This window comes from Aquarana catesbeiana, linkage group LG03 (assembly GCF_042186555.1).
Source record: "Aquarana catesbeiana isolate 2022-GZ linkage group LG03, ASM4218655v1, whole genome shotgun sequence".
In the NCBI taxonomy this organism is placed as follows: Eukaryota; Metazoa; Chordata; class Amphibia; order Anura; family Ranidae; genus Aquarana; species Aquarana catesbeiana.
The window spans coordinates 132,625,007-132,652,582 of record NC_133326.1 but is presented as its reverse complement, the minus strand read 5'-3'; the positions used below and the strand labels follow the sequence as shown (position 1 = coordinate 132,652,582).

The window sequence follows — 27,576 nt, the reverse complement described above, 5'->3', positions numbered from 1 at the left end:
CACATAGGTTGGACTTGATAACACTTTTATTATTGATGTTTTTTTATTGCGCAGCTCTGTTTATTCATTATTTGCACCTTTTTAAGTGAAGTGAGAACACTTGTTAGTGATAGCAGCTATTACAATATTCAAAAAAATGTTTACACCACTTTATTTCAAGAGATTGTGCAAATTGATATTCACTTTATACAATGCGTTAAGACATGTTTACAGGCATCAAGTGCTTTGGCATTAATTTAATTGGCCAGAACAATAATTTATTCTGGCAATTGAAATGAATTAACGCTCAAGTGCTAAAGGTGCCAAAATACCGCTGCTCCTGGAGCACTAGCTGTTGGTTTTTCTCCTGCCTCTTAAAGCCCCTGCCACTAAACATTGCTAAAAGCCTATGTGTGCTTGGGCACACAGGCGAATATGCAGGGGCATTTAGAGGCAAGGAAAAAAAATGCCAGATGCCCTTAGGAGCAGCTGCAAAAATGTCCAGAGTGCAATAGGCCTAAAATTGATGAGTTTTGTTCCACTTTAACCAAATTTTACTTAAAGGTTTAAATGTAATTCATAAAATGGTTGTTTTGTCTTATTTCAGTTAGTGCTGCATCCCCCTGTGTGTGGAATGTGTGTGTATCCAGGAAAGCCCCAGTTGTTGGTTCAGATAGTAGTTCCTCTGGTGGCTCGGACAGTGAGGAGGAAGAAAAAAACAATATAGTAACTGAAACCATCAGCACTGGAGCTGGGCATGAAACTATCAGACTCACAATGGACACCAAGAATGAGAAGGCTACATTTAGTAGGTAAGTTATCATTCATTTTGTCTGGACAGGTGTGCATTATCAGATAGAAATTATGTTTGAGCTGTGGTCAGGAGGTCTGTTTTGCTCATTAAAGTGAATGTAAACCCTTGCGTATACCCAGTGAAGTGAACAGCCTCAGATGATACACAGAGATGAAACAAATCTCCCTACACAAGTTTTACATGTATGTCTGCCATCTTCAGCTTTATACACTGTTTAGAAAGTGCATGTCCTGTTAGAATTTTCTCTTCCTGATTCACCTGTGGGTGTGGATTCTTGCCATACACTGTGAGACAGCTGATTGGAGGAAAGGCACACACCCCCTCTCGAGACTTGCAGAGCTGTGCTGTGAATAGGCCTGCTCTCTGCTAATCTATTTATAGACCCCACCCTGACACAAATTTCAGGCTGCTTTTATCACAGTTGACAGAGAACTTGTCAGAAGTTATGCTCATTACAGAAGAACTGAGCAAGAGAAAGCCACTGGACTTAGTGCTTTGAAGAGAAATAAGAAAACACTGCAGATATATGTGGCCAGCTCAAATTTTATGAATCGGGTTTACATCCACTTTAACGTGAAGTAACTTAAAGGTTGCTTGGGAAAAGTATTTGCACTATACAAAAACAATGTAATGCATTTTTAGAGGTGCACTTTTGAATTGAGAATTGTGTAGATTAATTTCATATGCAACAAGTGTAAATCGAATGCATTCTATCTAGCATGTCATTAAATGTAATGGACAGGGAAAAAATAAGGCAGACTCGATGTACCACTTGGTCTTTTTTATTTGTTTTGCAGTTGATCTCTTATGTTTCTGGGCAAGGTAAAAAAAAGCTTCTGCATGCAGCTCTTCCCCCAACCTCACACTAAATTCTTACCTGAGACCAATCTTGATCCAGGCGCTCTTGACTCTCTCCCTCAGACACAATAGTGGAGACCATTGGCTCCTGTCAGTCATAACCAGCAAGGAGAGAGCGGGGGTGGTGCCTAGCCATGCTGTGTGTGTCTTATTAACACACACAGCCAGCTCGGAAGCAAGCACATATGAGTGCCCTCATAGCATGTGGCTTGCTATAAGGGCACTCAGCTGCGAGGGAGGAGCCAGGAGCATCGGCGAGGGACCCGAGAAAACGAAGATCAGGCCTGCTCTGTGCAATACCATTGCACAGAGCAGGTAAGTATAACAAAATTGTTATTTTTAAAAATGTATTAAAAATCTGCCTTAACAATTATTCTATTCTTTAAAATACTGGGATCTACACCATAATCCTCACTATTTCACTGTTTTCTTAATTATCTTCTCTTTTCTGTGATATTATCTGTCTCTTCTCACTCCTGTTGTGGGTACTGCTCAGAATCTTTACTCCTGCAGGGTATGTACAGCATGCCAGGAAAATAATCAAAATGCTCCAAACACCTAAAGGAGCAGGGAGAGTCTCATTTCTTTATCCACTCTCATCTGAATGTTTGGCTAATCCACCAAATATTGTATGACTGACTCACTACCCATCTCATACATCAGCTCATCATTCTTGGTCTGTAGAAAACTGTTGCTAATTTTAATGTTCAATACAATTATTTTGGAACACCGTTGTACTGTAGTGCAACTGAGAAATCACTATAGTTAAACCATATCACAGTGCAAACATCAATGATGATCTTGTGAGGACCTTGTCTATCGAGCCAGAGCTTTCTGTACAATTGGTATGTCCTTGTGAGGTTAAAAAAAAAATAAATTAACAATTTGTGTACATACAATGGCAAGAAAAAGTATGTAAGTAAACTCCTTGGAATTAACTGGTTTTCTGCAGTAATTTGCCATAAGGCCTGGTTCACACCTATGCCATTGAATGTACAAAATATAACTGGATACTAACATTTATAGGTGAAGTTGTTCCAGGGATTGCCTCTCAGGGTATCAGAAAGGAATTTTTTTTTTTCCTTTTGGGTCGTGTTTTTTTTTTTTTTTTTTGTTTTTTTTTTTTTTTTAATATAGGTTGAACTAGATGGGCATGTGTTGTTTTTTTTTTTTTTTTTTTTTAACCTAACTATGTAACTGTGATCCGTTTCTGCAGTGTGTTTTGCATGTGTGTTTTTCACTCTTCATTTTGCTTTTTTTTATGTTTTGGGTTTTTTTTGCCCAATTTGTTGGGTAGATTAAAAAATGCAAAACCCATCAAAAACACTACATGCTTTTCTGCAGCATCTCCATTGAAGTCTCTTGAAAAAAACACTTGTGCATTTAGCAAAAATCCCTGACCCTTTTCAAAAATGCAGCAGCATAGATGTGAACGTGTCAAATTACAATGTTAAATGTACTGTAGTGCATTTTTTGTAAAAATCACCAAAGAGTGCTTTCGGCCTTAAAGTGATAATGAAGTCAATTGTTTTTAAAATAAAATAACATACATGTCATACTTGCCTGCTCTGTGCAGTCCCAATCCTCCTCTCAGGTTCCCCAAGCGAGAGTTCCCCGTAGAGCTGAGGTGCTTGTACACATCGCTGGAGGAAGATCAGGCTCAGGTATGTATTGGTGGGGGGGGGGGCTGCTTACACAGAGAAGGTTATTTACCTTCATGCATAAAACCTTCAGCCTTTGGCCAGCCTTTGATGAGGATCAGATCACTTTTTGGGAAATTACTGTAGAAAACCAGGTTATTCTAAGAGGATCACAAGGTCTTGAATGCTGCTTTTTGATTCCGAAATGGATTGTATAGAGAAATGTTTACTTGGATTTATTTCTTTTGCCTTGCTTCCTTTTTTATGCAGGCAAACAAATCATTGGAAAAGCAGTTTGAATGCAAAATAATGCATAGGAAAGCCATTGCAAGTGTGTGTTTGTGTATATATACAGTACTCTGCTGTACTCAAGCAGGTGTTAAAAAATGCTGTAAATAATTAAGAATGCTTTCAGAAATAGAAGTGCTAATAGTTTATAGTCATACCACATTTGGCTTGCTATCTAATATACACAAACTCTAAAGCTGGCCATACATGATTCTTTTTTTTTTTTTTCTGTCAGTGGGCTGAATATAAAAAAAAATAAAGGAACAGTTTCCTCTCCGCTGTCAGAATGTTATGATCAGCGGCTGCAGCCACTGATTGACCAAAATTTTTCAACCATTCCCGTTTGTCAGAAATCGATCTAATGATCGACTTCTGTCATACAGAAATGGCAACACATAGATTGAAGTTTGTCTGGTCCCTGTTAAACTGGCCGAGTTTCAATCCATCTATGGCCAGCTATCTTTAGGCTAGGATCTGCTCATGGTAAGTAAATGTATTTCTATAACGTATGGTTGAACATTTGGATGAAGCCTGCTCTGACAGACATGTGGGCCACCTTTGCTGTACTCTGCTCCTAAAAATGTTACCTGCCTGGCTAGCATGTGAATCCAATGGCTTAAACACTTTCTAATGCACTGACCTGGAACACGGATTTAGATCAAGAGTTCAGACTTAATTGTGGTTTGCTTGTTCCTAGTCTGAAAGTCAGAAAAAAACATGTAGCAGGGATGAAAGGGATGTTTTAGCCGAGTAATATCTGGAAAGGTGCTGGAAGCTTGTATACGTATGCTTTTTTCTGTACAGCAAAAAACATTAGTTGCCCTTTGCCACTTTTTGTGAGAGATTTTCTGAGGATGATACTTGACTTTTACTTGATATTTAAGTTTGTGTCGACCATTTGCATTTAGACATAGATCATCTTTACCAAAAAATGCTTATGCAGGTAAAAGGTGCCTGTAGATAAAACAGACTTGGCAGCTTTGACCAAAGTTGAATAAAACCATTGCTTTGGGTGTAGGCCAATTATGTTCTTTCTGAAGTCTTGACTGATCTCCCAGAGATCACATCATCCCTGTTATGGTAATCTGTACAGGGCACAAACTAAGATTCTCCTCCCAGTGCAAATTCCTCTGCCAGCACAAATCCTTGGCCCTCCCCAATCCTCCTTCCTAACACAAATCCCCCCAATCATCCCTACTAGCACACATTTTGGTAAAGGTGAACTATACCTTTAGACAGAGCTAAAGTGAGTGTTTATTATAGAAAGTTTTACATCCTGAGGCTTAATTTCCACGGCTGTAAAACTGTTGCTGATGTCATTCAGTGGCGTCTCTAGCTTTCAAATTTAGGGGGGGGGGGCACATGGGGGAGCAGGGACAAAAGTAGGGGGGCCAACCATAAAACACAAATTTTATATATATATATATATATATATATATACACACACACACACACACACACACACACACACACACACACACACGGCCATCTTTAATATTGATTGGGCCCCCTCCCCTCCATTTGCTCTCCACCTGCCTGCACACCATGGACTGGGGTGGTGAGAGGACCCATCAGTAGACAGAAAACTCCTAGGGATCCTAAAACTCCAGGGATCGGTGGCAGTGCTGGGGGAAGGGGAGGGTGTGATCAATGGCAATGCTGATTTTTTTTTTTTTTTTTTTTTTTTTTTTTTTTACCGACTACCAATATAAAGGGAAGTTTCAACACTGGCCACCAATGTAATAGGGGTTTACACCGATCACTAATGTAATAGAAGCACTTACAGTACCCACCAATGTAGGAAGGGGGACCTTCACACTGGCCACTAGTGTGAATAAAAGGATTGTACACCAAGCTCCAATGTAATGAGAAGATTTACAATGACCAGCAATGTAAAGGGGATTTACACTGACCACTAATGTAATGGGAGCATTCACAGTAACCACCAATGTAAGGAGGGATTTACACTGACGACTTATGTAAGGGGGACCTTCACACTGGCCACTAGTGTGAATGAAACAATCTAACAATTCTATACCAAGCCCCAATGTAATGAGAAGATTTACGCTAACCACCAATGTAACTGATACATTTAGCCTGCGTTCACATTTGTGTGTGTGTCGGGAACGCATGCAAAATTGCTTTCCTGAGACCACAGAAACGTGCTGCCCTTTAGCAGATACACAGCAGTGACATGAATTGTTAATGACACCCACACACATCTTTTGACATGTGCTGTGCAACTGTGTGATTTTGAAAAAGTGTTAGGGACTTTCTTCCACATTTCTAGCGCATAGAGCAGCCCATTGAAATAATTGGGCTGCCCTACATCTTTATCCACCCTGTCAGTACACCTTTGCATCCTAAAACCCCTGATAACGCTGCACCCCAAACCTCCCCCACCCTCTCCACACCTTTAACTCTACCTGCCTCCTCTGCTCATCTTTGCACCCACCTTCCTTGCCTCTATACATCCCCTCCTTGCTCACCTGTGCACCCCAAACTATAATTCCTTCTCTGCTTACCTCTGCACACCCCACACTACCCTCCCCCCACCAATTTGCTTACCTTTGCAGAACAGGCTGATGTTATGCTGAATGACCACAGTTGCAGGTAGGACTTTCAAGCATACTCCTTTATCTCCCCAGTGGGCAGCATTCAGTATAGGTGATGGTGCATATGACCTTAGGGGGGCATGATATACATATGAATGCCGCCTCTATTTACATATGAATGCCACCTGTCCGCAGATATTTACGTATGAATGCAGTCGCTATTTACATATCAATGCCAGTCATTTACATGTAAACACAGGGTCTGCAGGTGAGTCATTTGTACACAACAATAGGGCAGAGCTGGGCAGCATTAGTAGTAGCAATTCACACAGATATCGGGACACAGCACGGGACTAAAACTTCAAGGGACAAGGGAATTTAAACCGGGATAGTTGGCAAGTATGAGGTAGCTGCTTTGGGCCCCACAACAATGATAGGGCCCAGGGCAGCTGCCCCTTTTGCCCTGCCTTAAAGATGGCCCTGTATATATAATATATATACACACACACACACACACACAAGAATCACAGGAGGCCATGGGCAGCTCCCACTCCCAGCAGGAATCACAGGAGGCCATGATGGGCAAGGTAGATGAGGTCAGGTGTATGGGGGGAGATCGATCCTGTGGGGGGGTGTCTGTCAAGGTCTCTTACCTTGCTCGGCAGACTCGGAGCTCAGCACTGTCAGCAGGACAGGACGTGTCCTCTCTCTTCCACCTTCTTCTTCCACTGCTGCTTCCTCCAGTCGTGGCTCGTGGGGGTCAGTCACGGTCAGTAATGTTGCTCCTGGCTGAGGTATCCACTCCACAGTACACTTTACTGCAGCCACCAGGCGCGCCCAGACCAGCCATGTGATGTGGTGTGCAGGCAATATCCGACCGCGGCGATGGGAGGAGTTGTAGCATGCAGGCTCAGGCAGGCTGCTCTCCTCTCCTTAGACGGACTCCACCCCCCGGGAGCAGGGAGCTTGAGCACGCCGCCGCGCCATGGACAACACTACAACTCCCATAAACAACAGCGGCGGCTGTCGTGCAACGTCACCTGGACTACTAGCTAGCCCCGGTTACTGGCTCAGAGACTGACAGTCCTACTAGTGAGTCATTCAAGCGGGCATACTGTCTGTACTCGGACAGCCGTGGCGCCGGCCAGCGGCTATTCGGTTATTACAGTAACTGACCTTCAGACAGTACTTAACTTAGGGGGGCACACAGTTAAATTGGGGGGGTCGTGGCCCCCTAAGGCCCCACCCTGGTGACGCCCCTGATGTCATTAAAAATGTGTTTTCTAGGAAAAAAGTTCCTCAGTAATGATCAATAAAATACTTGCATATAGATGCGTGTAAAGATGCATAAGCGTACATACAGTATCTCACAAAAGTGAGTACACTCCTCACATTTTTGTAAATATTTTATTATATCTTCATGTGACAACATTGAAGAAATTACACTTTGCTACAATGTAAATGTAAATTAGTGAGTGTACAGCTTGTATAACAGTGTAAATTTGCTGTCCCCTCAAAATAACGCAACATATAGCCATTAATGTCTAAACCACTGGCAAGAAAAGTGAGTACCCCCTAGGTGAAAATGTCCAAATTGTGCCCAATTAGCCATTTTCCCTGCCCACGGTCATGTGACTTGTTAGTGTTACAGGGTCCCAGGTGTGAATGGGGAACAGGTGTGTTAAATTTGGTGTCATCGCTCTCTCTCTCTCATACTGGTCACTGGAAGTTCAGCATGGCACCTCGTGGCAAAGAACTTTCTAAGGATCTGAAAAAAGAATTTTTGCTCTACGTAAACATGGCCTAGACCAGTGATGACGAACCTTGGCACCCCAGATGTTTTGGAAGCTGCAGCACGGTGGCCAAGACCATACAGCGGTTAAACAGGACAGATTCCACTCAGAACAGGCCTCGCCATGGTTGACCAAAGATGTTGAGTGCATGTGCTCCACATCATGTCCAGAGGTTGTCTTTGGGAAATAGGCGTATGAGTGCTGCCAGCATTGCTGCAGAGGTTGAAAGGGGGTGAGGGGGGGTCAGCCTGTCATTGCTCAGACTACGCCACACACTGCATCAAATTGGTCTGCATGGCTGTCCTCCCAGAAGGAAGCCTCTTATAAAGATGATGCACAAGAAAGCCCGCAAACAGTTTGCTGAAGACAGGCAGACTAAGGACATGGATTACTGGAACCATGTCCTGTGGTCTGATGAGCCCAAGATAAACTTATTTGGTTCAGTTGGTGTCAAGCGTGTGTGGCGGCAAACCGGTGAGGAGTACAAAGACAAGTGTGTCCTTGCCTACAGTCAAGCATGGTGGTGGGAGTGTCATGGTCAGGGGCTGCATGAGTGCTGCCGGCACTGGGGAGCTACAGTTCATTGAGGGAACCATGAATGCCAACATGTACTGTGACATACTGAAGCAGAGCATGACCCCCTCCCTTCGGAGACCGGGCCGCTGGGAAGTATGCCAACATAAGGACCCCAAACACACCTCCAAGATGACCACTGCCTTGCTAAAGAAGCTGAGGGTAAAGGTGATGGACTGGCCAAGCATGTCTTCAGACCTAAACCCTAGTGAGCATCTGTGGGGCATCCTCAAACGGAAGGTGGAGGAACGCAAGGTCTCCAACATCCACCAGTTCCGTGTTAGCATCATTGAGGAGTGGAAGAGGACTCCAGTGGCAACCTGTGAAGCCCGCTGAACTCCATGCCCAAGAGGGTTAAGGCAGTGCTGGGAAATAATGGAGGCCACACAAAATATTGACACTTTGGGCCCGATTTGGACATTTTCACTTGGAGGTGTGCTCACTTTTTTGTCAGCGGTTTAGACCGTAATGGCTGTGTGTCGAGTTATTTTGAGGGGACAGCAAATTTACACTGTTATACAAAATGTACACTCAATACTTTACATTGTAGCAAAGTGTCGTTTCTTCAGTGTTGTCACATGAAAAGATATAATAAAATATTTACAAAAATGAGAGGGGTGTACTCACTTTTGTGAGATACTGTAACTTGTAATCATGATTTATTTTTCCCCTTTGCTTAGACTTAATTTAGGCGTGTAAAAGGTATGTTCTTAGATGCAGATTTTTGGATTCTGTGTTATGGATCTGAATGCAGTGCATGTTTGTGCACCTGTGTGAATGGCTCCACTGAAAATAATGCAGCTGTATTCAGATCCATTAAAAAAAAAAAATGGGCAGCCATCCAGAGTCATCCCATCTGTGACCATCCATACACCTCTTGCTGCATTTGAACTCTCATGCATGGACTCCCCACTATAGAGAGTAGATGAATCATCTCTCTCTATTTGAGATGACAGAGCGCACATGAACATATGTATACAATATTTCTGTGCTTGGTCCGTGTGTATGGCAGCCAGTCCGACAGAAGCCGGCCAGCTTCTGTTGGCTGTGCATGCTGGAAAACCAGCGGCTGACCGACTCCAGATCAGCGCTCTCAGCTAATAGCTGTGAGTGCTGACCAGAGTGTTCTAGCGGAGGTCTGTTCGCCTGTCAGAACACAGTAGCTCAAAGGGGGAGATCGCTGTGCTAACATTGGATTGGTAGTACAGCAGCTACAAATGGAGCTGTCAGCTTTTCTTCATTAAATTTGCTGGGTTGAACGAAAAAGAACTATTGGTGTGTACTAGGCTTAACAAACTCTCTGCTCCAGCACTTCCTCCTTCTTCCCTCATAAGCAGCAGCGGGACACTCCCCCCCCCCCCCCCCCCCCCCTTTGGTTCCCCAATGGAAGTGGATCAGTGGACCGTGGGTGCAATGTCAGGCTTGTGCCTCGCAGTTTGAGAGCTACAAGCAGTCTGCTGCAGTGGCAGACGGGATTTGTAGTTTCTAAATTTACAAATTGCTGTGAATTAATATTGCGGGTTCACAGGCACGAGTCTTGGAACAGCTGCGCTGATTTTTAATGTGACGGAGGGTGCAGAGGAGAGGAACCCCATTTCTGTTACAGGAAAGGGGTGTTTGAGGGGGTGCAGGGGGAGGTTCTGGAGCATGTTATGCCCTAAAATATGGGTGTAACATACTCCCATAGTGAACATAGCCTTTAATATCAGATACAAAAGGCAAACAGAACAAGCTCTCAGTTGCGAAATAAGTAGATGGCCATTTGTAGTTAATACATTTAGCAACATCCATAGGCATCCCAAGGCTAATCTGCTTCAGGTGTCCAAATCTGAATTATATGGTGGTTTCATGTTCAAGCATGACAAAGTTGAAAAAAGTAAGGTTAACAAACAAAATGGCCATAAAATGGAACTTTACCCATAACAACTTTGTTAAAAAATGTTCTTTAGTAAGAAACCTACATTTCGCTTTAATAATTATGCTGCCAAAATGAGTGTGTTGTGAATTGCCTCCAGCATTTTTATTTTTTCTCCTTGCCAGAGGCTGCCATTTTGCTGAGGCCCGGAGCCCCATGAGCAGCAGTAAATCTTTAGGGTGTCAGCACATCGGCCTCTAGTGGCTCTGATTTTCAGCTCAATGGCAAAAATGGAAAGCAACTGAGCATGTGCAGAGCAGGGTGAAAAAACGTATTACCTGATTTTAAACATTATAGGCACGCACTTCTAGTATTGTACATAGCTATACCTGCAAAAAGGGCCAGCCTTAAGTGATCTAGCAGGATGTAATTTTCTAGCTAAAGTTCAATTTTTAAAGTGTCAACTGTATGTCATGTTAACAGTCAGAGAAACTCCTCTCCAGTGGGATTTTAGAGAAGAGATGGGTAGAGCTAGAAAGAGAGAAGGAACAAGAGTCCAGGGATGAAAAAGAGAAGATAAGAGATGGGACTGGTACAAGCAGTGATGACACTTTTACCCTCAAACAGGTGCACAGGGAGCAAGGATAGGAACCAAAACTATAGGCTAGGCTCCACATGCTTCAGTTTGCATTTCTGGAAGGTATAGTATTATCCAAGGTTCCCAGATCTTCAAGGAGGGATGGAGTGGGGAGTTGGGCTCATTTAATGTATGTAAGTGCCAGTATTGTATTTGATGAAGACACGTGTTTTTTTTTACTCTTGATTTTCGTTAAAGGTCTATTTTTGTCAGTCACATACATGCAGGAACTACTCCACCTGGTGTACACAGGCTAGAAATGGTGGTGGTTCAAGGTGTGCCCTAGCAGTGGCTACTATTTGATAGATCCCAGTCCCTGAGATTCTCCCTCCTCCTGGCAAGTGTTTGAAGTGTGCTGGATGTCCTTAGGGTGGTAGATAACTTGCATTGCATGTCCCACACATTTCACTACCTTTTGCACTGCTTTGCATGGTGGGCATGTATTTAACAATGCAAGCAGCTGGTCTGTTTAGTGTCCTTTGTGCAAGCAATATACCCAAGCTGTTTTTTCACCAATATTGAACTGTATATGAAATTGATAAATTAATCTGCTTTGGACGGTTTAACAATTGCTATGTGTTTTTATTGTCACATAATCTCTTCTTGTGAGACAACTATTATTTGCTCCTTAATAATCAATAGATATTCAAAAGTTGAATAAAAATAAAAAATTAGCCTAGACTGATGGTTCCTATTTTTATATTGTTGTGACCGATTCCAAATAGACATATCAAGTACCCTGTTTTCCCTTTTAGGTTGTCAAGCATGTCTGCACCAAAAATACCAATAAATACACGAAAAAAAATCACACAATAGATTTAGAAGGGTGTGATTTTTTTTTTGTTAATAAAAAGAATATTTTTGTAGGAAGTTTGAATTTTGGGCTGAAAGATATTAAAAATATTTATAGACAAATACAGTGGCAAGAAATTTTTTGTGTTTTTTGTCCCTTTTTTCATATTTTGAATGAACTGTTGTGATTGGCTCTCGAAAGCCCTGTACTATTACATTATCGTACGATTGTTTCAAAAGCGATATTTTTCGTTCAATTTTTAATCATGTGTATTTAAGCGTAAGTATGTGAACGCCTTGGAATGAACTGGTTTTCTGCAGTAATTTGCCATAAAATGTGATCTGATCCTCACCCAAGGCACACGGTTCGAATCTCAGCTGGTTCAGCAGGAACAGATTTGAACCGGTAATGGGCAGGCTGAATGTACCAAGTTGATTGATCAACTTGGGTACAACCAGCCTTCTGCATTCTCTTACGACTATTGCTAATTATCGTGTTGATGGGGTAATTGTGCAAATTTCTTTCCTGCAACCGTGTATGGCCAGCCTAAAGCCCCTTTCACATGAGGCGGACTCCGTTTCTACGGAGCCCGCCTCGGTCCGCCGGCTCAGCGGGAGATCTGTCCGTTGATCTCCGCTGAGCCGGCGGATGACAGGTCCCTCTCTGCTCACTGAGCGGGGAGGGGCTTGTCAGGCGCCGCTGACGCCTATGGAGGGATCGGACGAAAACGGACAGCGTGTCCGTTTTCGTCAGATCTCACCCGATCCGATCCGCCAGCTTTTAGCGGATCGGACGGGGTCGGATGTCAGTGGACATGTCTCCGCTGACATCCGACGCTCCATAGGCTAACATGGATCGCCCGTTCAGGTCCGCCGTCAAAACTGACAGGCGGACCTGAACGGTCCGATCGTGTGAAAGGGGCCTTAGTCACAACAATAGACAAACACAATGTGCTTAAGCTGATAACATAAAAACAATTCTAATTGTTCATGTCTTTATGGGGCAAACCCATTAAATATTCTCAGTGCTGGAGGAAAAGGTAAGTGAACCTTATTTAATAGCTGCTCGAACCTCCTTTGGCAGCAATGACTTCAAGCAATCACTTTCAGCAGCTCTGGATCAGACCTGCACAATGTTCAAGAGGGATTTTTGACCATTTCTCTTTACAAAACTGATTCAGCTCCGACACATTTGTAGGATGGCTGGTGTGAATGTCTCTGGAAGTCATTCCACAGAATCTTTATGGGGGTTAAGGTCTGGGCTCTGAGTGGGCCACTCCAAAAGGCACATTTTGTTTTTCTGAAGCCAATCTGTGGTGAATTTACTTCAGTGCTTAGGGCCACTGTCCTGTGGCATCACTCAACTAAGCTTTAGCTGGCGGACAGCCACCCTGACATTATCCAGCAGGATATTTTGGTAAACTTTTTGGAGAGCAGCGGCTTTCTCCATGGTGTTCTGCACCCTGCCTGTTCAAAGACATGTGTATGGTAGACTCGTAAACAGGGATGTTTGCAAGTTCCCGTGATGTCTTCAAGCGTTTAGCTGTTACTCGTGGCTTCTTGACCTCATTGAGGATCCTGCTTTTTTGCCTTGGGAGTAGGCTTGGCGCCCACTTCTAGGAATCGTAGCCACAGCACTAAATTGTCTCCATTTATAGACCATTTGTCTAACTGTAGACTGATGATGCCTAAACACTTCGAGATTGCTTTGTATCCCTTTCCAGCTTTATACAGGTCAGCTCCTCTTGATCATGTCTTCAGAGAGCTCCTTTTTGCGAGGCATGGTTCACATCAGCTGATTCTTCTTGTGAACAGTAATCTTAAAATGTTTGAGTGTCTTATATCAAAGTAGCTGTACAACACACCTCCAAACTCATTTTGTGAATTGGATCTAGGTGTGCAAACTACTGACTTCAATTCACTTTTGTTAGTCTCAACTTACTTTTTCTCCAGCACTGTGGATGTTTTATGGTTGTGTTCAAGAAGGACTTAAGAAATTACAATTTTTATTTTTTTTCACCTTAAGCACATTGTGGTTGTCTAATGTGGTGTCTTGGTTAAGGATCCCATAACATTTTATGGCAAATTACTGCACAAAACGTAATTCATTGGCGTTCACATACTTATGCCTAGGACACATGAGCGGAAAATCGGACGAAAAATACAGATTTCAAAGCAATCGTACGATAATCTGATCGTTAGTACACAGCTTTTGAGAGCTGATCATGACATTTCATCCGAAATTAACCAAAGGAACAATTTTCTTGCTACTTTCTGTATACACAGATGTTTTGTTATGCTCTTTTTACAGAAGTTAACCAGATTTCTAACAGATTTACTTTAAAGCCTACGCTTAGGTATTTTTTTAATGTATTTACTTTAGCAAGTTTACCTAGGTTGTCTCGGAACGAATCTCAGAGATAAGTCAGCTGAGAGGCCCTCTGAGGTCTGACAGCTACAGTTTGCTCAATTCATGCATATAATACATACTGCCTTCCAGCTCCTAACAGCAATAACATTATTAAATACAGAACTCTGTTACTGTTTACATTCTTTTTTAGCTACCGGGCCCTGTTATGTAGACGGTGTATTTTTAGCATGGGGTTAAATAGACCGTTTTTTTTTACCGTGTTCCAGGAGCTAGCATAATCCTCAGGCAGAGTAAGTGAAGACTGATAAAGGGCAACGTTAAGCTTTTCATATATGAGAATGCACTTTTATGATAATTCAAGACTAAACATCGAGATTCCTAAATAAAGCTGGCCATAGACAAATTAAAATTTGGACAAATTTCGGTCCCTGTGTGGCCATCCCCAGTTAATCATTAGAGCGACTTCCATTGAATGGACAAGCTGGTATACATTTGTCAGTCAGCGGCTGCTGATGTTGATCAGTGTATTTTTTACAGCAGAGAATCCTGCTGTCAGAATACAATGTCCTGGCGGATGGGGGTCAATTCATCCATCCATCCATCCATCCATCCATCTTGTTTGTGTGAATGGAGGATTTTTTTTTTTTTTTTTTTTACGTTCAGCCTGCTGCTGGAAAAAAAAAATCTTATGGATAGCTTAAAGTGGTTGTAAAAGTAGAAGATTTTTACATTCTATGGATTAAGGTAAAGAAAACACCTGTGTGCAGCCTCCCCTCCCCTACAGCATCCCTTTTTTGTACTTGTATACTTACCTGAGCCCGATCTCAATCCAGCGTTCTGCCTAAGAGCTGCTCTTTCCCTCCTCACAGGACAGAGAGGCAGCAGCAGGAGCCATTGGCTCCTGCTGTCAATCAATTCCTGTGTCAATAAAGCAGGGGGCAGTTCAAGAAGGACTTAAGAAATTACAATTTTTATTTTTTTTCACCTTAAGCACATTGTGGTTGTCTAATGTGGTGTCTTGGTTAAGGATCCCATAACATTTTATGGCAAATTACTGCACAAAACGTAATTCATTGGCGTTCACATACTTATGCCTAGGACACATGAGCGGAAAATCGGACGAAAAAAAAAAAAAAAAAACCTAATTAAATGTTTTTTAATTAGGTTTACAATCACTTTAATATGAATCATGACTGAATCTCCTTTAAGAGGTAAGTTCACCTTTACAAAAAATCTGTAAGGTGAACTTACACTGGACTCCCTGCGCATCGCACTCGGTCCGGCTAACCTGGAGTGCGGCGATCTCCTGCTCTGATAGATCGTACAACCGCTTTACCAGTCAGGGGATTTGAAATCCCTGTGGCTTTCTCTCCTCTTCACTTGCGGTGACAGGACGGGCTATGCGGCAAAGGATTGGTCAGCGCCGCACATGTGATGGCGCCAACCAATTAGAATGCTCCTATACGTACCTCCTGACAAGGTACGTTTAGGAGATTACACTGAGGGGATCTCTAAGCCTGGGACCGCTGAGGAGGCTAAATGAGGGCACATAGCAGGAGATTGCCACACTCCAGGTCAGTGGGACTAGGGGGGAGGAGGGTTTCCTGTGTAAGTTCACCTTACAGATTTTTCTGTAAAGGTGAACTTAACCTTTTAAGGTGCACCTGTATTTATAGAAGTATAGCTCAAACTTATGAATCACAGGAGTGCAGTTCGTTCTGCACTCCTGTGACCCGTTTTCAGCCGACAGCAGGCGTCACAGAGCCAGTCCAGGCTTTGAAAAGATCCCAACCATATGGTCAGGATCCACCCAGATCCCTGGACTGGCACCTGTGTCAGCCTCTCAGTGATCCGCTGAGAGCCTGAGCCAGCCCGTCTGGCCCTCTTCACAGCCCAGTGCTCCAGTCAGTGCTGAAGGGCCGGAGACTGAGAACTGAGCGATCAAGCGGTGTTTGATTGCTCAGCTCTTACTACAGTGCCAGCGGGGGACAGATGCGGCTTTGGATTGATGCAAAATGAAGTAAACTGCTTCAGCATGACAGGGGAGAGCAATCAAGATGCAGCAAGTGAGGTAGGTGGAGGAACCACAGGCATAGGCAGCCCAGAAGGTAATAGTAATAGTCAGCAGTACATAAACAACATATCGATAGAATAAACTTTGAGCAAGGTGAGCCAAATGTCTGTGCATAGTTTTAAAATGTGTCCTTCTGTAGTCCATGTACTTTGAATTCCAGGCTACTTTAACCAGCAACCTCTTGACACTTTTTGCAAGCTTCGCCTCCCACATTTTTTTGGCCAGAAAGGCAGCTTGTTATAGTGATGGGACAGTAGGAATGTGCAGGAGGCTGTGGAGCCAGCCATTAAAACTGTTGAAACTTGCCTGGATTTGGGGCATCTGAGCTACAGAAGGATAAAAAAAAATGTGCAGCCATTTGGTGACAGTGCAGGAGTCGGGCAGTACTGTTTAGTTATGGGCAAGTGTACTTTAAAAGAAACCTGTACTGAGAGCTCTGTTTTAGATTATCACATACTGGGTATAGTGCTGCCAGCAGGTGTAACATATAGAAGAAAGCAGGGATCCCCTCCAAATGGTTACATGACCTGAGTGCTGCAGTGACAGAAGACCGCGTTGCTTGTTCAAATCTTTCACAGTAGAACAAAACTGGCACATTGAATGTCCAAACAGGAGTTTGTTTTGGAGCCAGCCATAAACCACTAGTCAACCCTACCTGATGAAGTGACTTGTGTATGGCTTTGAAATGTTGCCTCCTTTGTTGAAAAAAGGGCTCCTGTTCAAACCCTTTATGTTCAGAAGATTTTGTGATATTGAGAACCTGCTGGGGTAGGAACAAGCTTGAAGTATCTAGGAATTAAGACAAAAATTTCCTCCTGGAAATCTGGAGGAGTTTGGGTGGATTTTGAATTTTCTTGAAGGCCTCACTGATTCCATCACTTCATCTGGAATACCTGGGGCTGGTTTTGCGTTCTAACCAGACCAAGCTATTCCTTATGTCTGGAAAAATTTTGGAAATTACAACTTCAGGTTCACCTGCTGGCAGCAGGTGGTCGCTCATTAGCTATTGCATTTTTTTTTTTTTGGCCTTTAAATAAATCCATATGCCCAACACCACTGCAGAATTTTGCAGTCTATGACCCTTTTGCAGGAATAAGTCTCCTCTGGACAGATAGAGGGTAAATTTCCTGACAGATTGCTCTTTAGTTTGTGGGTGGCACTTAGTAATCACTTATGTTCACCAAGTTTTAAAAGATGGATGCGGCAACATAGGCTGATACAGTTTTGCAGGCAGTAGTCTGACTGGCCTGTATCATTTTCTTTTGAGACGATTAGTTTGGTTTTCCATTTTATTTTTTGCTTGCCCGGTTGTGGCACTGTTTTTGGTTGTCCCAGTTGGTGATGACCTAAAGCAGAACGGTGTTCTCCAATGAACAATAGTGAAAATAGGATTTTTTTGTACTTATTGTAAAATTATTTTCTCTGCATTCATTGGTGGACAGCATCTTCCCATCTGGCTATGCTGCTGTTTGTGTGTTTAAATATTTTGCTTTTTGCACTGCTGTGTCAATTAGTTTGTTCTACAATTTGAAGGGGCCGCCCCTGGGCCATATTTTGTGTTTTTTAGTGGTACCTAGCCGCCTCCTCCTGCAGGTAGCATTATACCCAGGAGGGTGATGATTAAAGCAGAGCGATGTCCTACAATGAATGCAGAGAAAAGGATTTTTGGTGAGTACACAAATCCAAGTCTTCTCAGAAGGGAATGTCAGCAGTGGCAGCCCCATACTACTACTAAAAAAAACTGATTTGGCCCATTGTTTCTTTTTTGATTTGAAGGAGTACACATTTTTTTAAATTTTATTTGTAATTTGTGTTTTTTTTGTTTTTTTGTGTGTGTGTGTGTGTAATACCTTTAATTTTACTATGTGGAATTGGCCTTTCGTATACCACCTGATGGTTGCAAGGGTAAAGATGAAATATTTGTAGGTTTCATACAAAGCTTGATAAAAATAGGTTTAAGTCATTCTCCTAATAAAATAATAAAAAAAATGTTATGCTATTTATTTTAAACATAGTTCATGTGCATGTGTAGGGATACATTTTTTTTTTTTTGCACAGGGCTTTTAAATGTCTGCCTTTTTAACATTTATTCTTTCACGTAAAAATGGTGAAATATTAGCTGCCAATTGTTACATCCATTTTTATAGCAGTGACTTCTCCCACAGTAATCCTGATGGCTTAGTCATTGATCAGTTGACAGTTGCGGACGTCAGATGTGCAAAGGAAAACCATCCTTGTAGTAGTAGCCAGGAGGATGCATCCCAAGAGCAGTGTTCAGTTGCTGCATGCATCAAAAATACCCAAGGCTCTTGCAGAGAAAAAAGGTAACCAATTTTATAGAACTAACTGATATTTTTGGTCTGTAGGGTCAGATTTTAATTTCAGGTTTTTGTCCAGCTGTCCTTATTCTTTGTGGTATATACTTCATAAGTAACTATGGGAATCTGTATTTTTTTTTCCCCCCTTTTTTACTTACCTAGGTGGATGTAGCATGGGACCAATGCTGCATCTGTCCCCCAGCGTCTGCACTGAGAACAGAGCCATCGAACATCGCCGATGACTCGGTTCTCTCGGCTTCCCGAGCAGAGAGCTGCTGCCTGTCAATCAGCAGCTCTCCTGCTCTGCTCCTCCATACTCACTGGAGCACTGAGCTGTGGAGGGGTGGGGAGAGCGTCTGTCTGAACGGCTCGCTGAGAGGCTGAGACAGCCATCAGTCCAGGCACCTGGCAGATCCAGACTTCCAGAGTCCGGATGATGCGATGCCTAGACTGATCTGTGTGACGTCAGCAGAGAGCGGACTTCAGACCACTCTCTGCTGAAAACAAGTCACAGGAGTGCAAAACAATTGCACTCCATTTACCCATAGGAGAAACCCAGCCTAACGAGCTCAGGCTGGACTTCTCCTTTAAAGTGTATGTAAAGTTTCTTGGGAAAAAGTCAAACGATGTGCAATAGTGATACAAGGGAAAACATTTTACTGAAAAAAAAGCATTCTTCACTGCATCCTAGGCTAGGGATAGACAGTCCTTGTGAAGATCGGCAGGTTTGCCACTCTCATACCCCAGCTGCTTTCGTTCAGAATGGACAGGACTGGGCATGGGGCATGTCAACAGCAGTCTGCCCACATCCCCTCTATCTGATTGACATCTTCTGTGCTGACCTGTAGCTTCAGGCTAGAAGACCGATGCAAAATGATCACTCTAGGAAGGATCTCATTCTGTGGTCAGATTGAAACAAAAAAGAATTGGAACCGACACGTTCACCAGGTGTTTCCCAGCTAAGGAATAAATAAAAATACAACAACCTACATTTTCAGATAAGTAAACAGTGCACATATACAAAATATTATGTTTTGGGGTAACATACACTTTAAGGGTTCATGCACACATCGCTTTTTCAGGCATTTACTATGCCTAACATAATTTCCCAGCACTTTCCTGTTATCGGGGAGCCACATCTGCAACATACAGCCTGCCATACAACTGAATAGCTATAGGTGACCATGCTCTTGTAAACACTGATGATTTTTTGCCTCTTTTTAGTTTACTAAGGCACAGCAGTGCACAACCATTCACTTGTATGGCAAGTTGTTTACAGCAGGTGAGCCTCCCCAGACCTGAGAAAGCACTCTAGACAGAGAAAATGTATGTAAAAGCCCCGTGTTCATGAACCTTAAGGACTTGCAACAGGCAGCCTGACGTCTCAGAGGAAAGACCCAACTAAGGATGAAGTCACACTTCACCAATATAATTACAGTTATGGATGTGGAGGGGAAGACCCAGCTAAGGATGAAGTCATACTTATCCAATATAAGTGCAGGTATGGATGTGGAGGGAAGACCCAACCAAGCTTCAAAGCTAGGCTGAGGCAATGCCAATCCAGATAGCTGCCATTTAGTGACCAGCTTGGTTCTCTTGATTGAAGAGGAAAAAATGTTGTCTCACCCTGCTCTGCACATGCTCAGCTGCTCTCTATTTTTATGCACTCTGACGAATTTAGAGGCCGATCAGACAGCCCAAAAATTTAGTGCTGCTCAGGGTCTCTGGGCTTCAGCAAAATGGCAGCCTCCAGCAAGAAAAAACAGGATTAGTGCTGGGAGCAATTTACAGCACACACTACTTTTGGTAGCATAATTATTAATCCTTTCCCGCCGAGCGTACGCAGATGTCCGTACTCGGCTTTCCAGGGTTATACCGGGATAATGCCTGCAGCTGCAGGCATTATCCCGGTACTGTCTTTTAGAGCCGGTGATCGGCTATCCAGATATAACAACCGATGCGGCTAAAAGCCGCTCGGATGTTATACCGGAGGAGTAGGAGGGGACATGGCCCCCCTCCCGCCGCTCTTACCTGGCCTCCCGTTCCATCGTGAGGCCCGATAACCAATCGTCCGCCTCCGGCGGCTGGGGACGGACTGGAATGAAGCTGTGAATGGCTTCGTTCCAGCCTCCTAATAGTAAACACGATAGCGACGTCACTTCCCGTTTACTCGGCTGCTAATGGCGCTGGTTTTTAAAAAAATACACAGTATTCAGAATCGCCGTTTTCGGCGATCTGAATACTTTGAAGTGCAAAGGAGGGATTGGGGGTCTTGACCCCCGATCCCTCCATAAAGAGTACCTGTCACCACCTATTACTGTCACAAGGGATGTTTACATTCCTTGTGACAGCAATAAATGTGATCAAAATTTTATTTTTTTTTTTAAACACAATTAATAAATATAAAATTAAATAAAATAAATAAGAAAATTTTTTTTTTAAAGTGCCCCCATCCCCGTGAGCTGGCGCAGCAAATAAAACGCATACAGAAGTTGCGCCCGCATATGTAAACGGTGTTCAAATCACACATGAGGTATCGCCGTGATCGTCAGAGTGAGAGCAATAATTCTAGCACTAGACCTCCTCTGTAACTCTAACCTGGTAACTGTAAAAATAATTTAAAGCGTCGCCTATGGAGATTTTTAGGTACCGTAGTTTGTTGCCATTCTACCAATGCCTGCAATTCTAAAGCGTGACATGTTGGGTTTTTAAAAAATTCATAAAAATGTGTAGCTTTTCCCAAAAAGTTGCGTTTAAAACAGCGCTACACAAATACAGTGTGACATAAAATATTGCAACATACTCCATTTTATTCTCTAGATTCTCTGCTAAAAAATATATATATAATGTTTGGGGGCTCGAAGTAATTTTCTAGCAAAAAATACGGATTTTAACTTGTAAACACCAAATTTCAAAAATAGACTTAGTCATGAAAGGGTTAATGTGGAATGTATCTTGCTGGCTAAAGAACATTATTTTTTATCAAGTGATTATGGGTAAACCACGTTATACATAGGTTAGTCTGTGATGAGGATTAGGCAGTTGTGCTCCCTTTTTGGCTTTGTATGTTCGCACAATGTTAATATCTTTGCATTGCTTTGAACCTGTTTCATAATTTTAATGTTGTATTAAAGAGGACAAACGGTGAATAAAATGTATACTTTTTTTCCTACAATAACACTGTTTTTTAATGAACACTGATCAAAGCAAAAAGTGTTTGGGAATTATCTTTTGTGTCCATGGATTGCATATAAAATAAAATAAAATCATATTTGCAGGATAAGGTCACCAAAATGATATGTTGCTTTTGTTATCCTAATGTCGTAGAAAGCCCTTACGTATACCTCCATGAAGAGCTAAAAGAAATCCTCCTACAAAAGTTGTACCTGTGTATCTGCAGCCATCTGTCCTACAGTTTTCCAAAACACACCTTTTCACAGGATCTGTCAACTCTAAAAAGCAAGGGGCAAGGATCTTAAAGTAGAACTATAGGAAAAACTTTTTTTCCATTTTGGATAGAGTAAGGGAGGGTTATAACCCCTGTCAGGTCCCCCCCCCCGCAATCTGTGTCCCATTGCAGAGATTTCCCTTCACTTCCTGTCCCATAGCTAAACAGTAGGTGAGAGGAAATCCCTGCAAATTAGGGGAATTCCTTGGGGATCCCCAGGTCACCAGAACTAGTGTTGTCATTGGAAGATTTCCCCTCTATTGCTTTTCTAGGGACAACACTAAATTTGGGATTTTCTTTTTGCTTTCACTTTCAACAATGGTAAATAGGACTAATAGAGAGGGTGAATCCCCTAAACAGAGACACAGACAGCAATCCAAACCTGATAGGGGTTCTAATCCCTCTCCACTCTATACAAAGCAAAAAAAAGTTTTGCATTTAGTTATACTTTAAGTCTCACACAGCAGGGCTCAGTGAAGAGAGCTGTGAGCCCAGATTAGACCGAAGGGGCACACTCCCTCCTTACAGAACATGGGGAACATGCACAGCTATGGCTGCCAATCACAGGCTGTGTGCTGAAGCTCTCCTCCCCATCACCATTTATCTCTTGGAGTATGGAAAAGTTGTCAAAGGTGACTCATGCATGTGTAAACTGATGCCTATCTTTAGGGGGTTTCGCAGTCTGGCTAACCTCCTGAATTTAGTCCTATTCCCTGGGTGAGAGGCCCTACCTGTCTACCCCCTTGTTCTTCTTTCTTGATCCATTCTTCGTATTAGGGACACCTGGTACCCTGCCCCTTTTCCCTTCTGACAGCTCCCCGTACCCCTGGCTTAGTTATGGGCATTGCATTTTTCTGATATTTTGAGTTATCCTTGCATACATTATTCCTGTCTCACTGTTCCATTTCTGGGTCCGGCTGGCCACTGGGATGCTTTGCTTCCTGATATTCTGTAAATGTTCTATCTTGTTGCACAGTTTTGTATTTGAGTCTGTTTTCGGTCTCCCATATAGCTACTTTATATGCCTTCCCAGCCTTGCACACTGACAACCATTTTCATAATCATAATGATTTATGTGACCATTCATACTGTGTATTGCTGGGCCTATTGACATGTAGATCTAATTGCGTGACCCTCTTTGCTGCTTGGCTATGTTACATGTTTCCGTTTCTTTGGTTGTAAACTTCAACTTTTATAGAAAATAAAGGAATTACAAAAAAAGGTGACTTATGTACTTAACCGGAAAGAGGCAGAGAGAAATCGCATCCGGTTGTTTGAATAGAGACAAATACACAGTATAGAAGGATGTGCTTTGTTCTTATTTCATATCTGAGGTTTACAGCCACTTTAACCACTTAAGCTCCGAGCCTCTTTTTGAGACTTGTCGTTTACAAGTTAAAATCGTTTTTTTGAACCCCCAAACATTATACATATTTTTGTCAGACACCCTACAGAATAAAATGGCGGTCGTTGCAATACTTTTTGTCACACCGTATTTGCACAGCGGTCTTACAAGCGTAATTTTTGGGGAAAAAAAAACTTTTTTGACTTAAAAAAATAGGACAACAGTAAAGTTAGCCAATTTATTTATTTTTTTTATTGTGAAAGCTAATGTTACGCAGAGTAAAATTATGCCCAACATGTAATGCTTCAAAATTGCACCCGCTCACGGAATGGCGACAAACTTTGGCCCTTAAAAATCTCCATAGGCGACGTTTAAAAATTTCTACAGGTTACATGTTTAGCGTTAGAGGAGGTCTAGTGCTAGAATTGTTGCTCTCTAAACGATCATGGCAATACCTCACATGTGTAGTTTGAACACTGTTTTCATATGTGGGCGCAACTTGCGTGTGCGTTAGCTTCTGGACACGAGCTCGGCGGGAAATAGAAAAAAGCATGACAGGACCTCAAAAATGTGAGATCTGGGCCAAAAAGACCTCAGATCTAACATTTTACACTAAAATGCAATAAAAAAAATAAATCCCCTTTAAGACCATTGGTTGGAAGTGATGTTTTGAAGTTGCTTCCCCATTCAATGTTATGAAGCAGAGCGGGGGGCCATCTTTCTCTCACTCGGCTCCATGCCTGTCAGGGGTAAGGACGCGATCATCTCCACCGCTACCGATGGCTCCAATAAGTGGCGGAGATGGCCACCCCCCATAAATGTGACCTTGCGGCGATTCCGCTGAAGAGACCACTTTTATCTAAAAGCCAGCCGCTCGGCGTTGTTGAAAATACCGGGGTAAAAGCCCTTTCACTCCGAGACGCTTCAAAAGCGCCGTAGCGCTTTTACCGCGTTTTTACCGCGCTAGCGGTAAAATTACCACAACGCTTGGGGGGTTTTAGCGGCATTTTTCAAGTGTTATTGAAGCATGGGCGTCAGAACAACCCCACCACCTTACATCACAATTTCAATCCTGTTGTAGATGCTCTCTTTTCTGCTTGCATGTTTACCTTTTTGTGAGATCATGTGACTTTTCTACAGCTCAGGGCGGATTATAGGCACTATTCAGGCGTTTTTACAGCGCTTTCAATTCATTTCAATGGAGAGGGGCGTCTTTTGAAGCGCTTTTTTCAATGCCCAAAAGCTGCTCCAAAGATGCTGCTTGCAGGACTTTTCTCAACGCCCCGCCGGCGCAACGCCTCAGTGTGAAAGGGTCCATTGAGATGCACGGGGAGCATTTTATGAGCGTTTTAATAGCACTATATTTAAAGCTAAAACGCCTCAGTGTGAAAGGGGTCTTATGGCAGCTATCTGCTGCCATAACAACGATACCTTAGTGTCAAAGTGCCGACGTACAATGACTGCGATTTACGCTAAGAGCCCTTTCACACCAAGATGCTTCAAAAACGCCCTAAAACGCCTTAACGCTATTACTGCATTTTTGGGGTGCTAGCGGTAAAATTACCACACCACTGCGGGCGGTTTAACAGTGTTTTTCAAGCGTTATTGAAGCATGGGCATCATAGGACAACCCCACCTCCCTACATCACAATTTAAGTCATGTTGTCTTAGATGCGCTCTTTTCTGCTTGCATGTTTACCTTTTTGTGAGATCATGTGACTTTTCTACAGCTCAAGGCGTTTTTTCACAGCGCTTTCAATTCATTTCAATGGAGAGGGGGGCGTCTTTGAAGCGCTTTTTTCACCGCCCAAAAGCTGCTCCACAGATGCTGCTTGCAGGACTTTTCTTTTTGAGTGCAACGCCTCAGTGTGAATGGGTCCATTGAGTTGCATGGGGAGTGTTTTAATATTGCTATTTTTAGCGCTAAAACGCCGCAAAAAACACCTCAGTGTGAAAGGGGTCTTAGTGGTTAAACAATGTTAAAATTGCCAAAAAAAAAAAAAAAAAAAAAAAGATAGCAGAAATCTAAAAATTGCTAGAAAAATACAAATGTTAATGTGTGTGGACTTTCAGTATTTTTCAATCTTTTGTCCTTTCTATCCCATTATAGCCATGAAGATGTTGCCCTGAATTCTGAGACCACATTGAACGGGCCTGCATGACATAGCTGTTGCTGCTCCAAACTATATCTGGTGTGAGGCAGGACCTCTTACTCCCAGGGAACTTTATGCAAATGAAGAGACATCTGATTTGTTTGGAGAACTGTATGCCAGAACTACAGAAATGGAAATCTGGTAGCTGTTGGAAAACAAAATGGTCTGACTTTGACAGCTTGGAAATCTGTCTTTAGGAGTGTATGTTAAACACAACCCCTATGGATGCTTTGACATGAAAACTGCCTCATGCTTATGCAGCTTCTTCCATATATTTTGTTGTCATAGCTATCTCTCTGCTGTAGAAAAGTAACGGGGCAGCTGGAAAATGAGCATGGACCAGAGTTATTGGTGCAACCCTGTCTGCAAACACCATAAGGGTACTTCCTTATTGTTTTTAGCAATAATTCCCCCTCGTTTTATCAGACGCTTTCCATGCTCGCAGACGTGAACTTATCCACCTGTATGGAACAGTTCATTAAATCGCAAGCTGGTCCTGAGCTTGCCAGGAACACAGGATGCTGGTACAGACAGCCATCAGTCTTATTTCTGTTTCCATGCACTTTATCATGCAATTTTTCTCAAGCACCTTTTAATAATGAAATAGACATAATTTTTAGTTTAATATCTTGTTTGAAAAGGTGTGTTTTTTGGGTTTTTTTTGGGGTCTGCCTTGTTTTATCAGGGAATAGCACAGTCCATACATACCCAGAGAGTTCATAAAAATGAACATCATTTTGCAGGTATTGCTTGGTTAGTAGTTATTGCAGCAGCAATGAAAACCTTTTCACTTCCCAGTCAACAATGCATATTAAGGCTTAATGTACATGGGACGTTTTACAACCTCTCCTGAACGATTCCACTTGACAGAAAGTAACCGATGTTTAAAAACGTCTTTTTGGTGCTTTTGTGTTTAGAAGCGTGTTTTCTTTTTTTTTTTTTTTTTTTTTTTTTTTAAATAGTCAAAAACTAGAATGCCTGTAAACGAAGCGCGGCTAAATGCAAGTTACAGCATTTACATGCGTTTACAAGCGTTTGGCGTTTCAAATGCCTCTGAACATCTGTCCTGAATGCTTTTTTTTGCTTTCCAAAAAATGCTTGTAAACTCAACTGCCTAGAAACAACTATAAAGGACCCTGTGTACATGTACTGGTAAGATAACATAGGGGAGAGTTCAGGGGCAGCTGAAAAAAACAACCAACTGCTCCTAAATGTCCGTTTACCAGCAGCAGTGTACATGAAGCCTTACAGTTGTAGTGTCCTAACACTCCCTTTGTCATGTGTATGTGATGAGAAAAAAAAAACCCGCGTTAAAAAAAAAAAAAAAAAAAGTGGAGTATTGAGGTTAATGGGATATAACAGAACAGCAGTGGAACTATGGGGAGGGTTACTAAAACTGATGCAGCTGTGCTATGTAACCAATTAGCTTCTAAGTTTTATTATCAAAGCTTAATTGAACAAGCTAAAGTTCGAAGCTGATTGGTTACTTCATGTACAGCTGCACCAGATTCCATGTGCACCAGTTTTAGTAAATCTAACCCTATGCATCTGTGCATATACTTGTTCTAAACTGCATATACAGTACTCCCCTTTTCAATCATTTGGATAAATGCCACATTGAGCATTTTGGATTTGTGATGGGAGAATTGCATGTACAAAACACTTTCTGCTTATGGTGGTTGTGTATCAAATGTGCACTGTATAAACCTTTTAACTTATGTGTATTTGTTAGGGCTTGTTCACACAGTGTGGCATTCTCTCCCAGTTTGGTTGGCCAAAAAAAAAAAGGCATTCAGAAGGTGGCAGTATTGTGTCCCAAATGCTCAGCAGACGCTTCTGTACCGTTCTCTGAAAAGTGGCTCACCACAGATCGCTTTTCAGAGGGATGGCAACGGGCTACCACCCATGTAAATTACCTCTTAGCTGTTCGATTTGGGTGTTGGATACATTTCTCATGAAATCAAATATATGTGAGTAGCATTTTCCTTTACTGTATATTGATTACAGTAGCATACTTCTAATTTTGAATTGATGGAAGGTTAAGGTACCCTTTTGCCCCATTCTGGTTGGTTTAGAACCCTAG

At 42.4% G+C, this 27,576-nt stretch overlaps 1 protein-coding gene across 5 annotated transcripts in view; it reads left to right on the top strand.

Moving 5' to 3' along the window:
* The window catches only part of PPP6R2 (protein phosphatase 6 regulatory subunit 2), a 186,799-nt gene extending 160,347 nt beyond the window's left edge, over window positions 1–26,452 (top strand). For 2 of the 5 annotated variants that reach the window (XM_073619278.1, XM_073619277.1), the window contains exons 22-24: window positions 587–791; window positions 18,377–18,553; window positions 25,451–26,452. In XM_073619278.1, the coding sequence (XP_073475379.1) occupies window positions 587–791; window positions 18,377–18,553; window positions 25,451–25,502 (434 nt within the window). In that variant the 3' untranslated portion in view covers window positions 25,503–26,452. The remainder of the gene's footprint in view (window positions 1–586; window positions 792–18,376; window positions 18,554–25,450) is intronic. The other 3 variants (XM_073619279.1, XM_073619281.1, XM_073619280.1) reach the window with 2 other exon arrangements.
* Window positions 26,453–27,576: the final 1,124 nt, after the last annotated feature.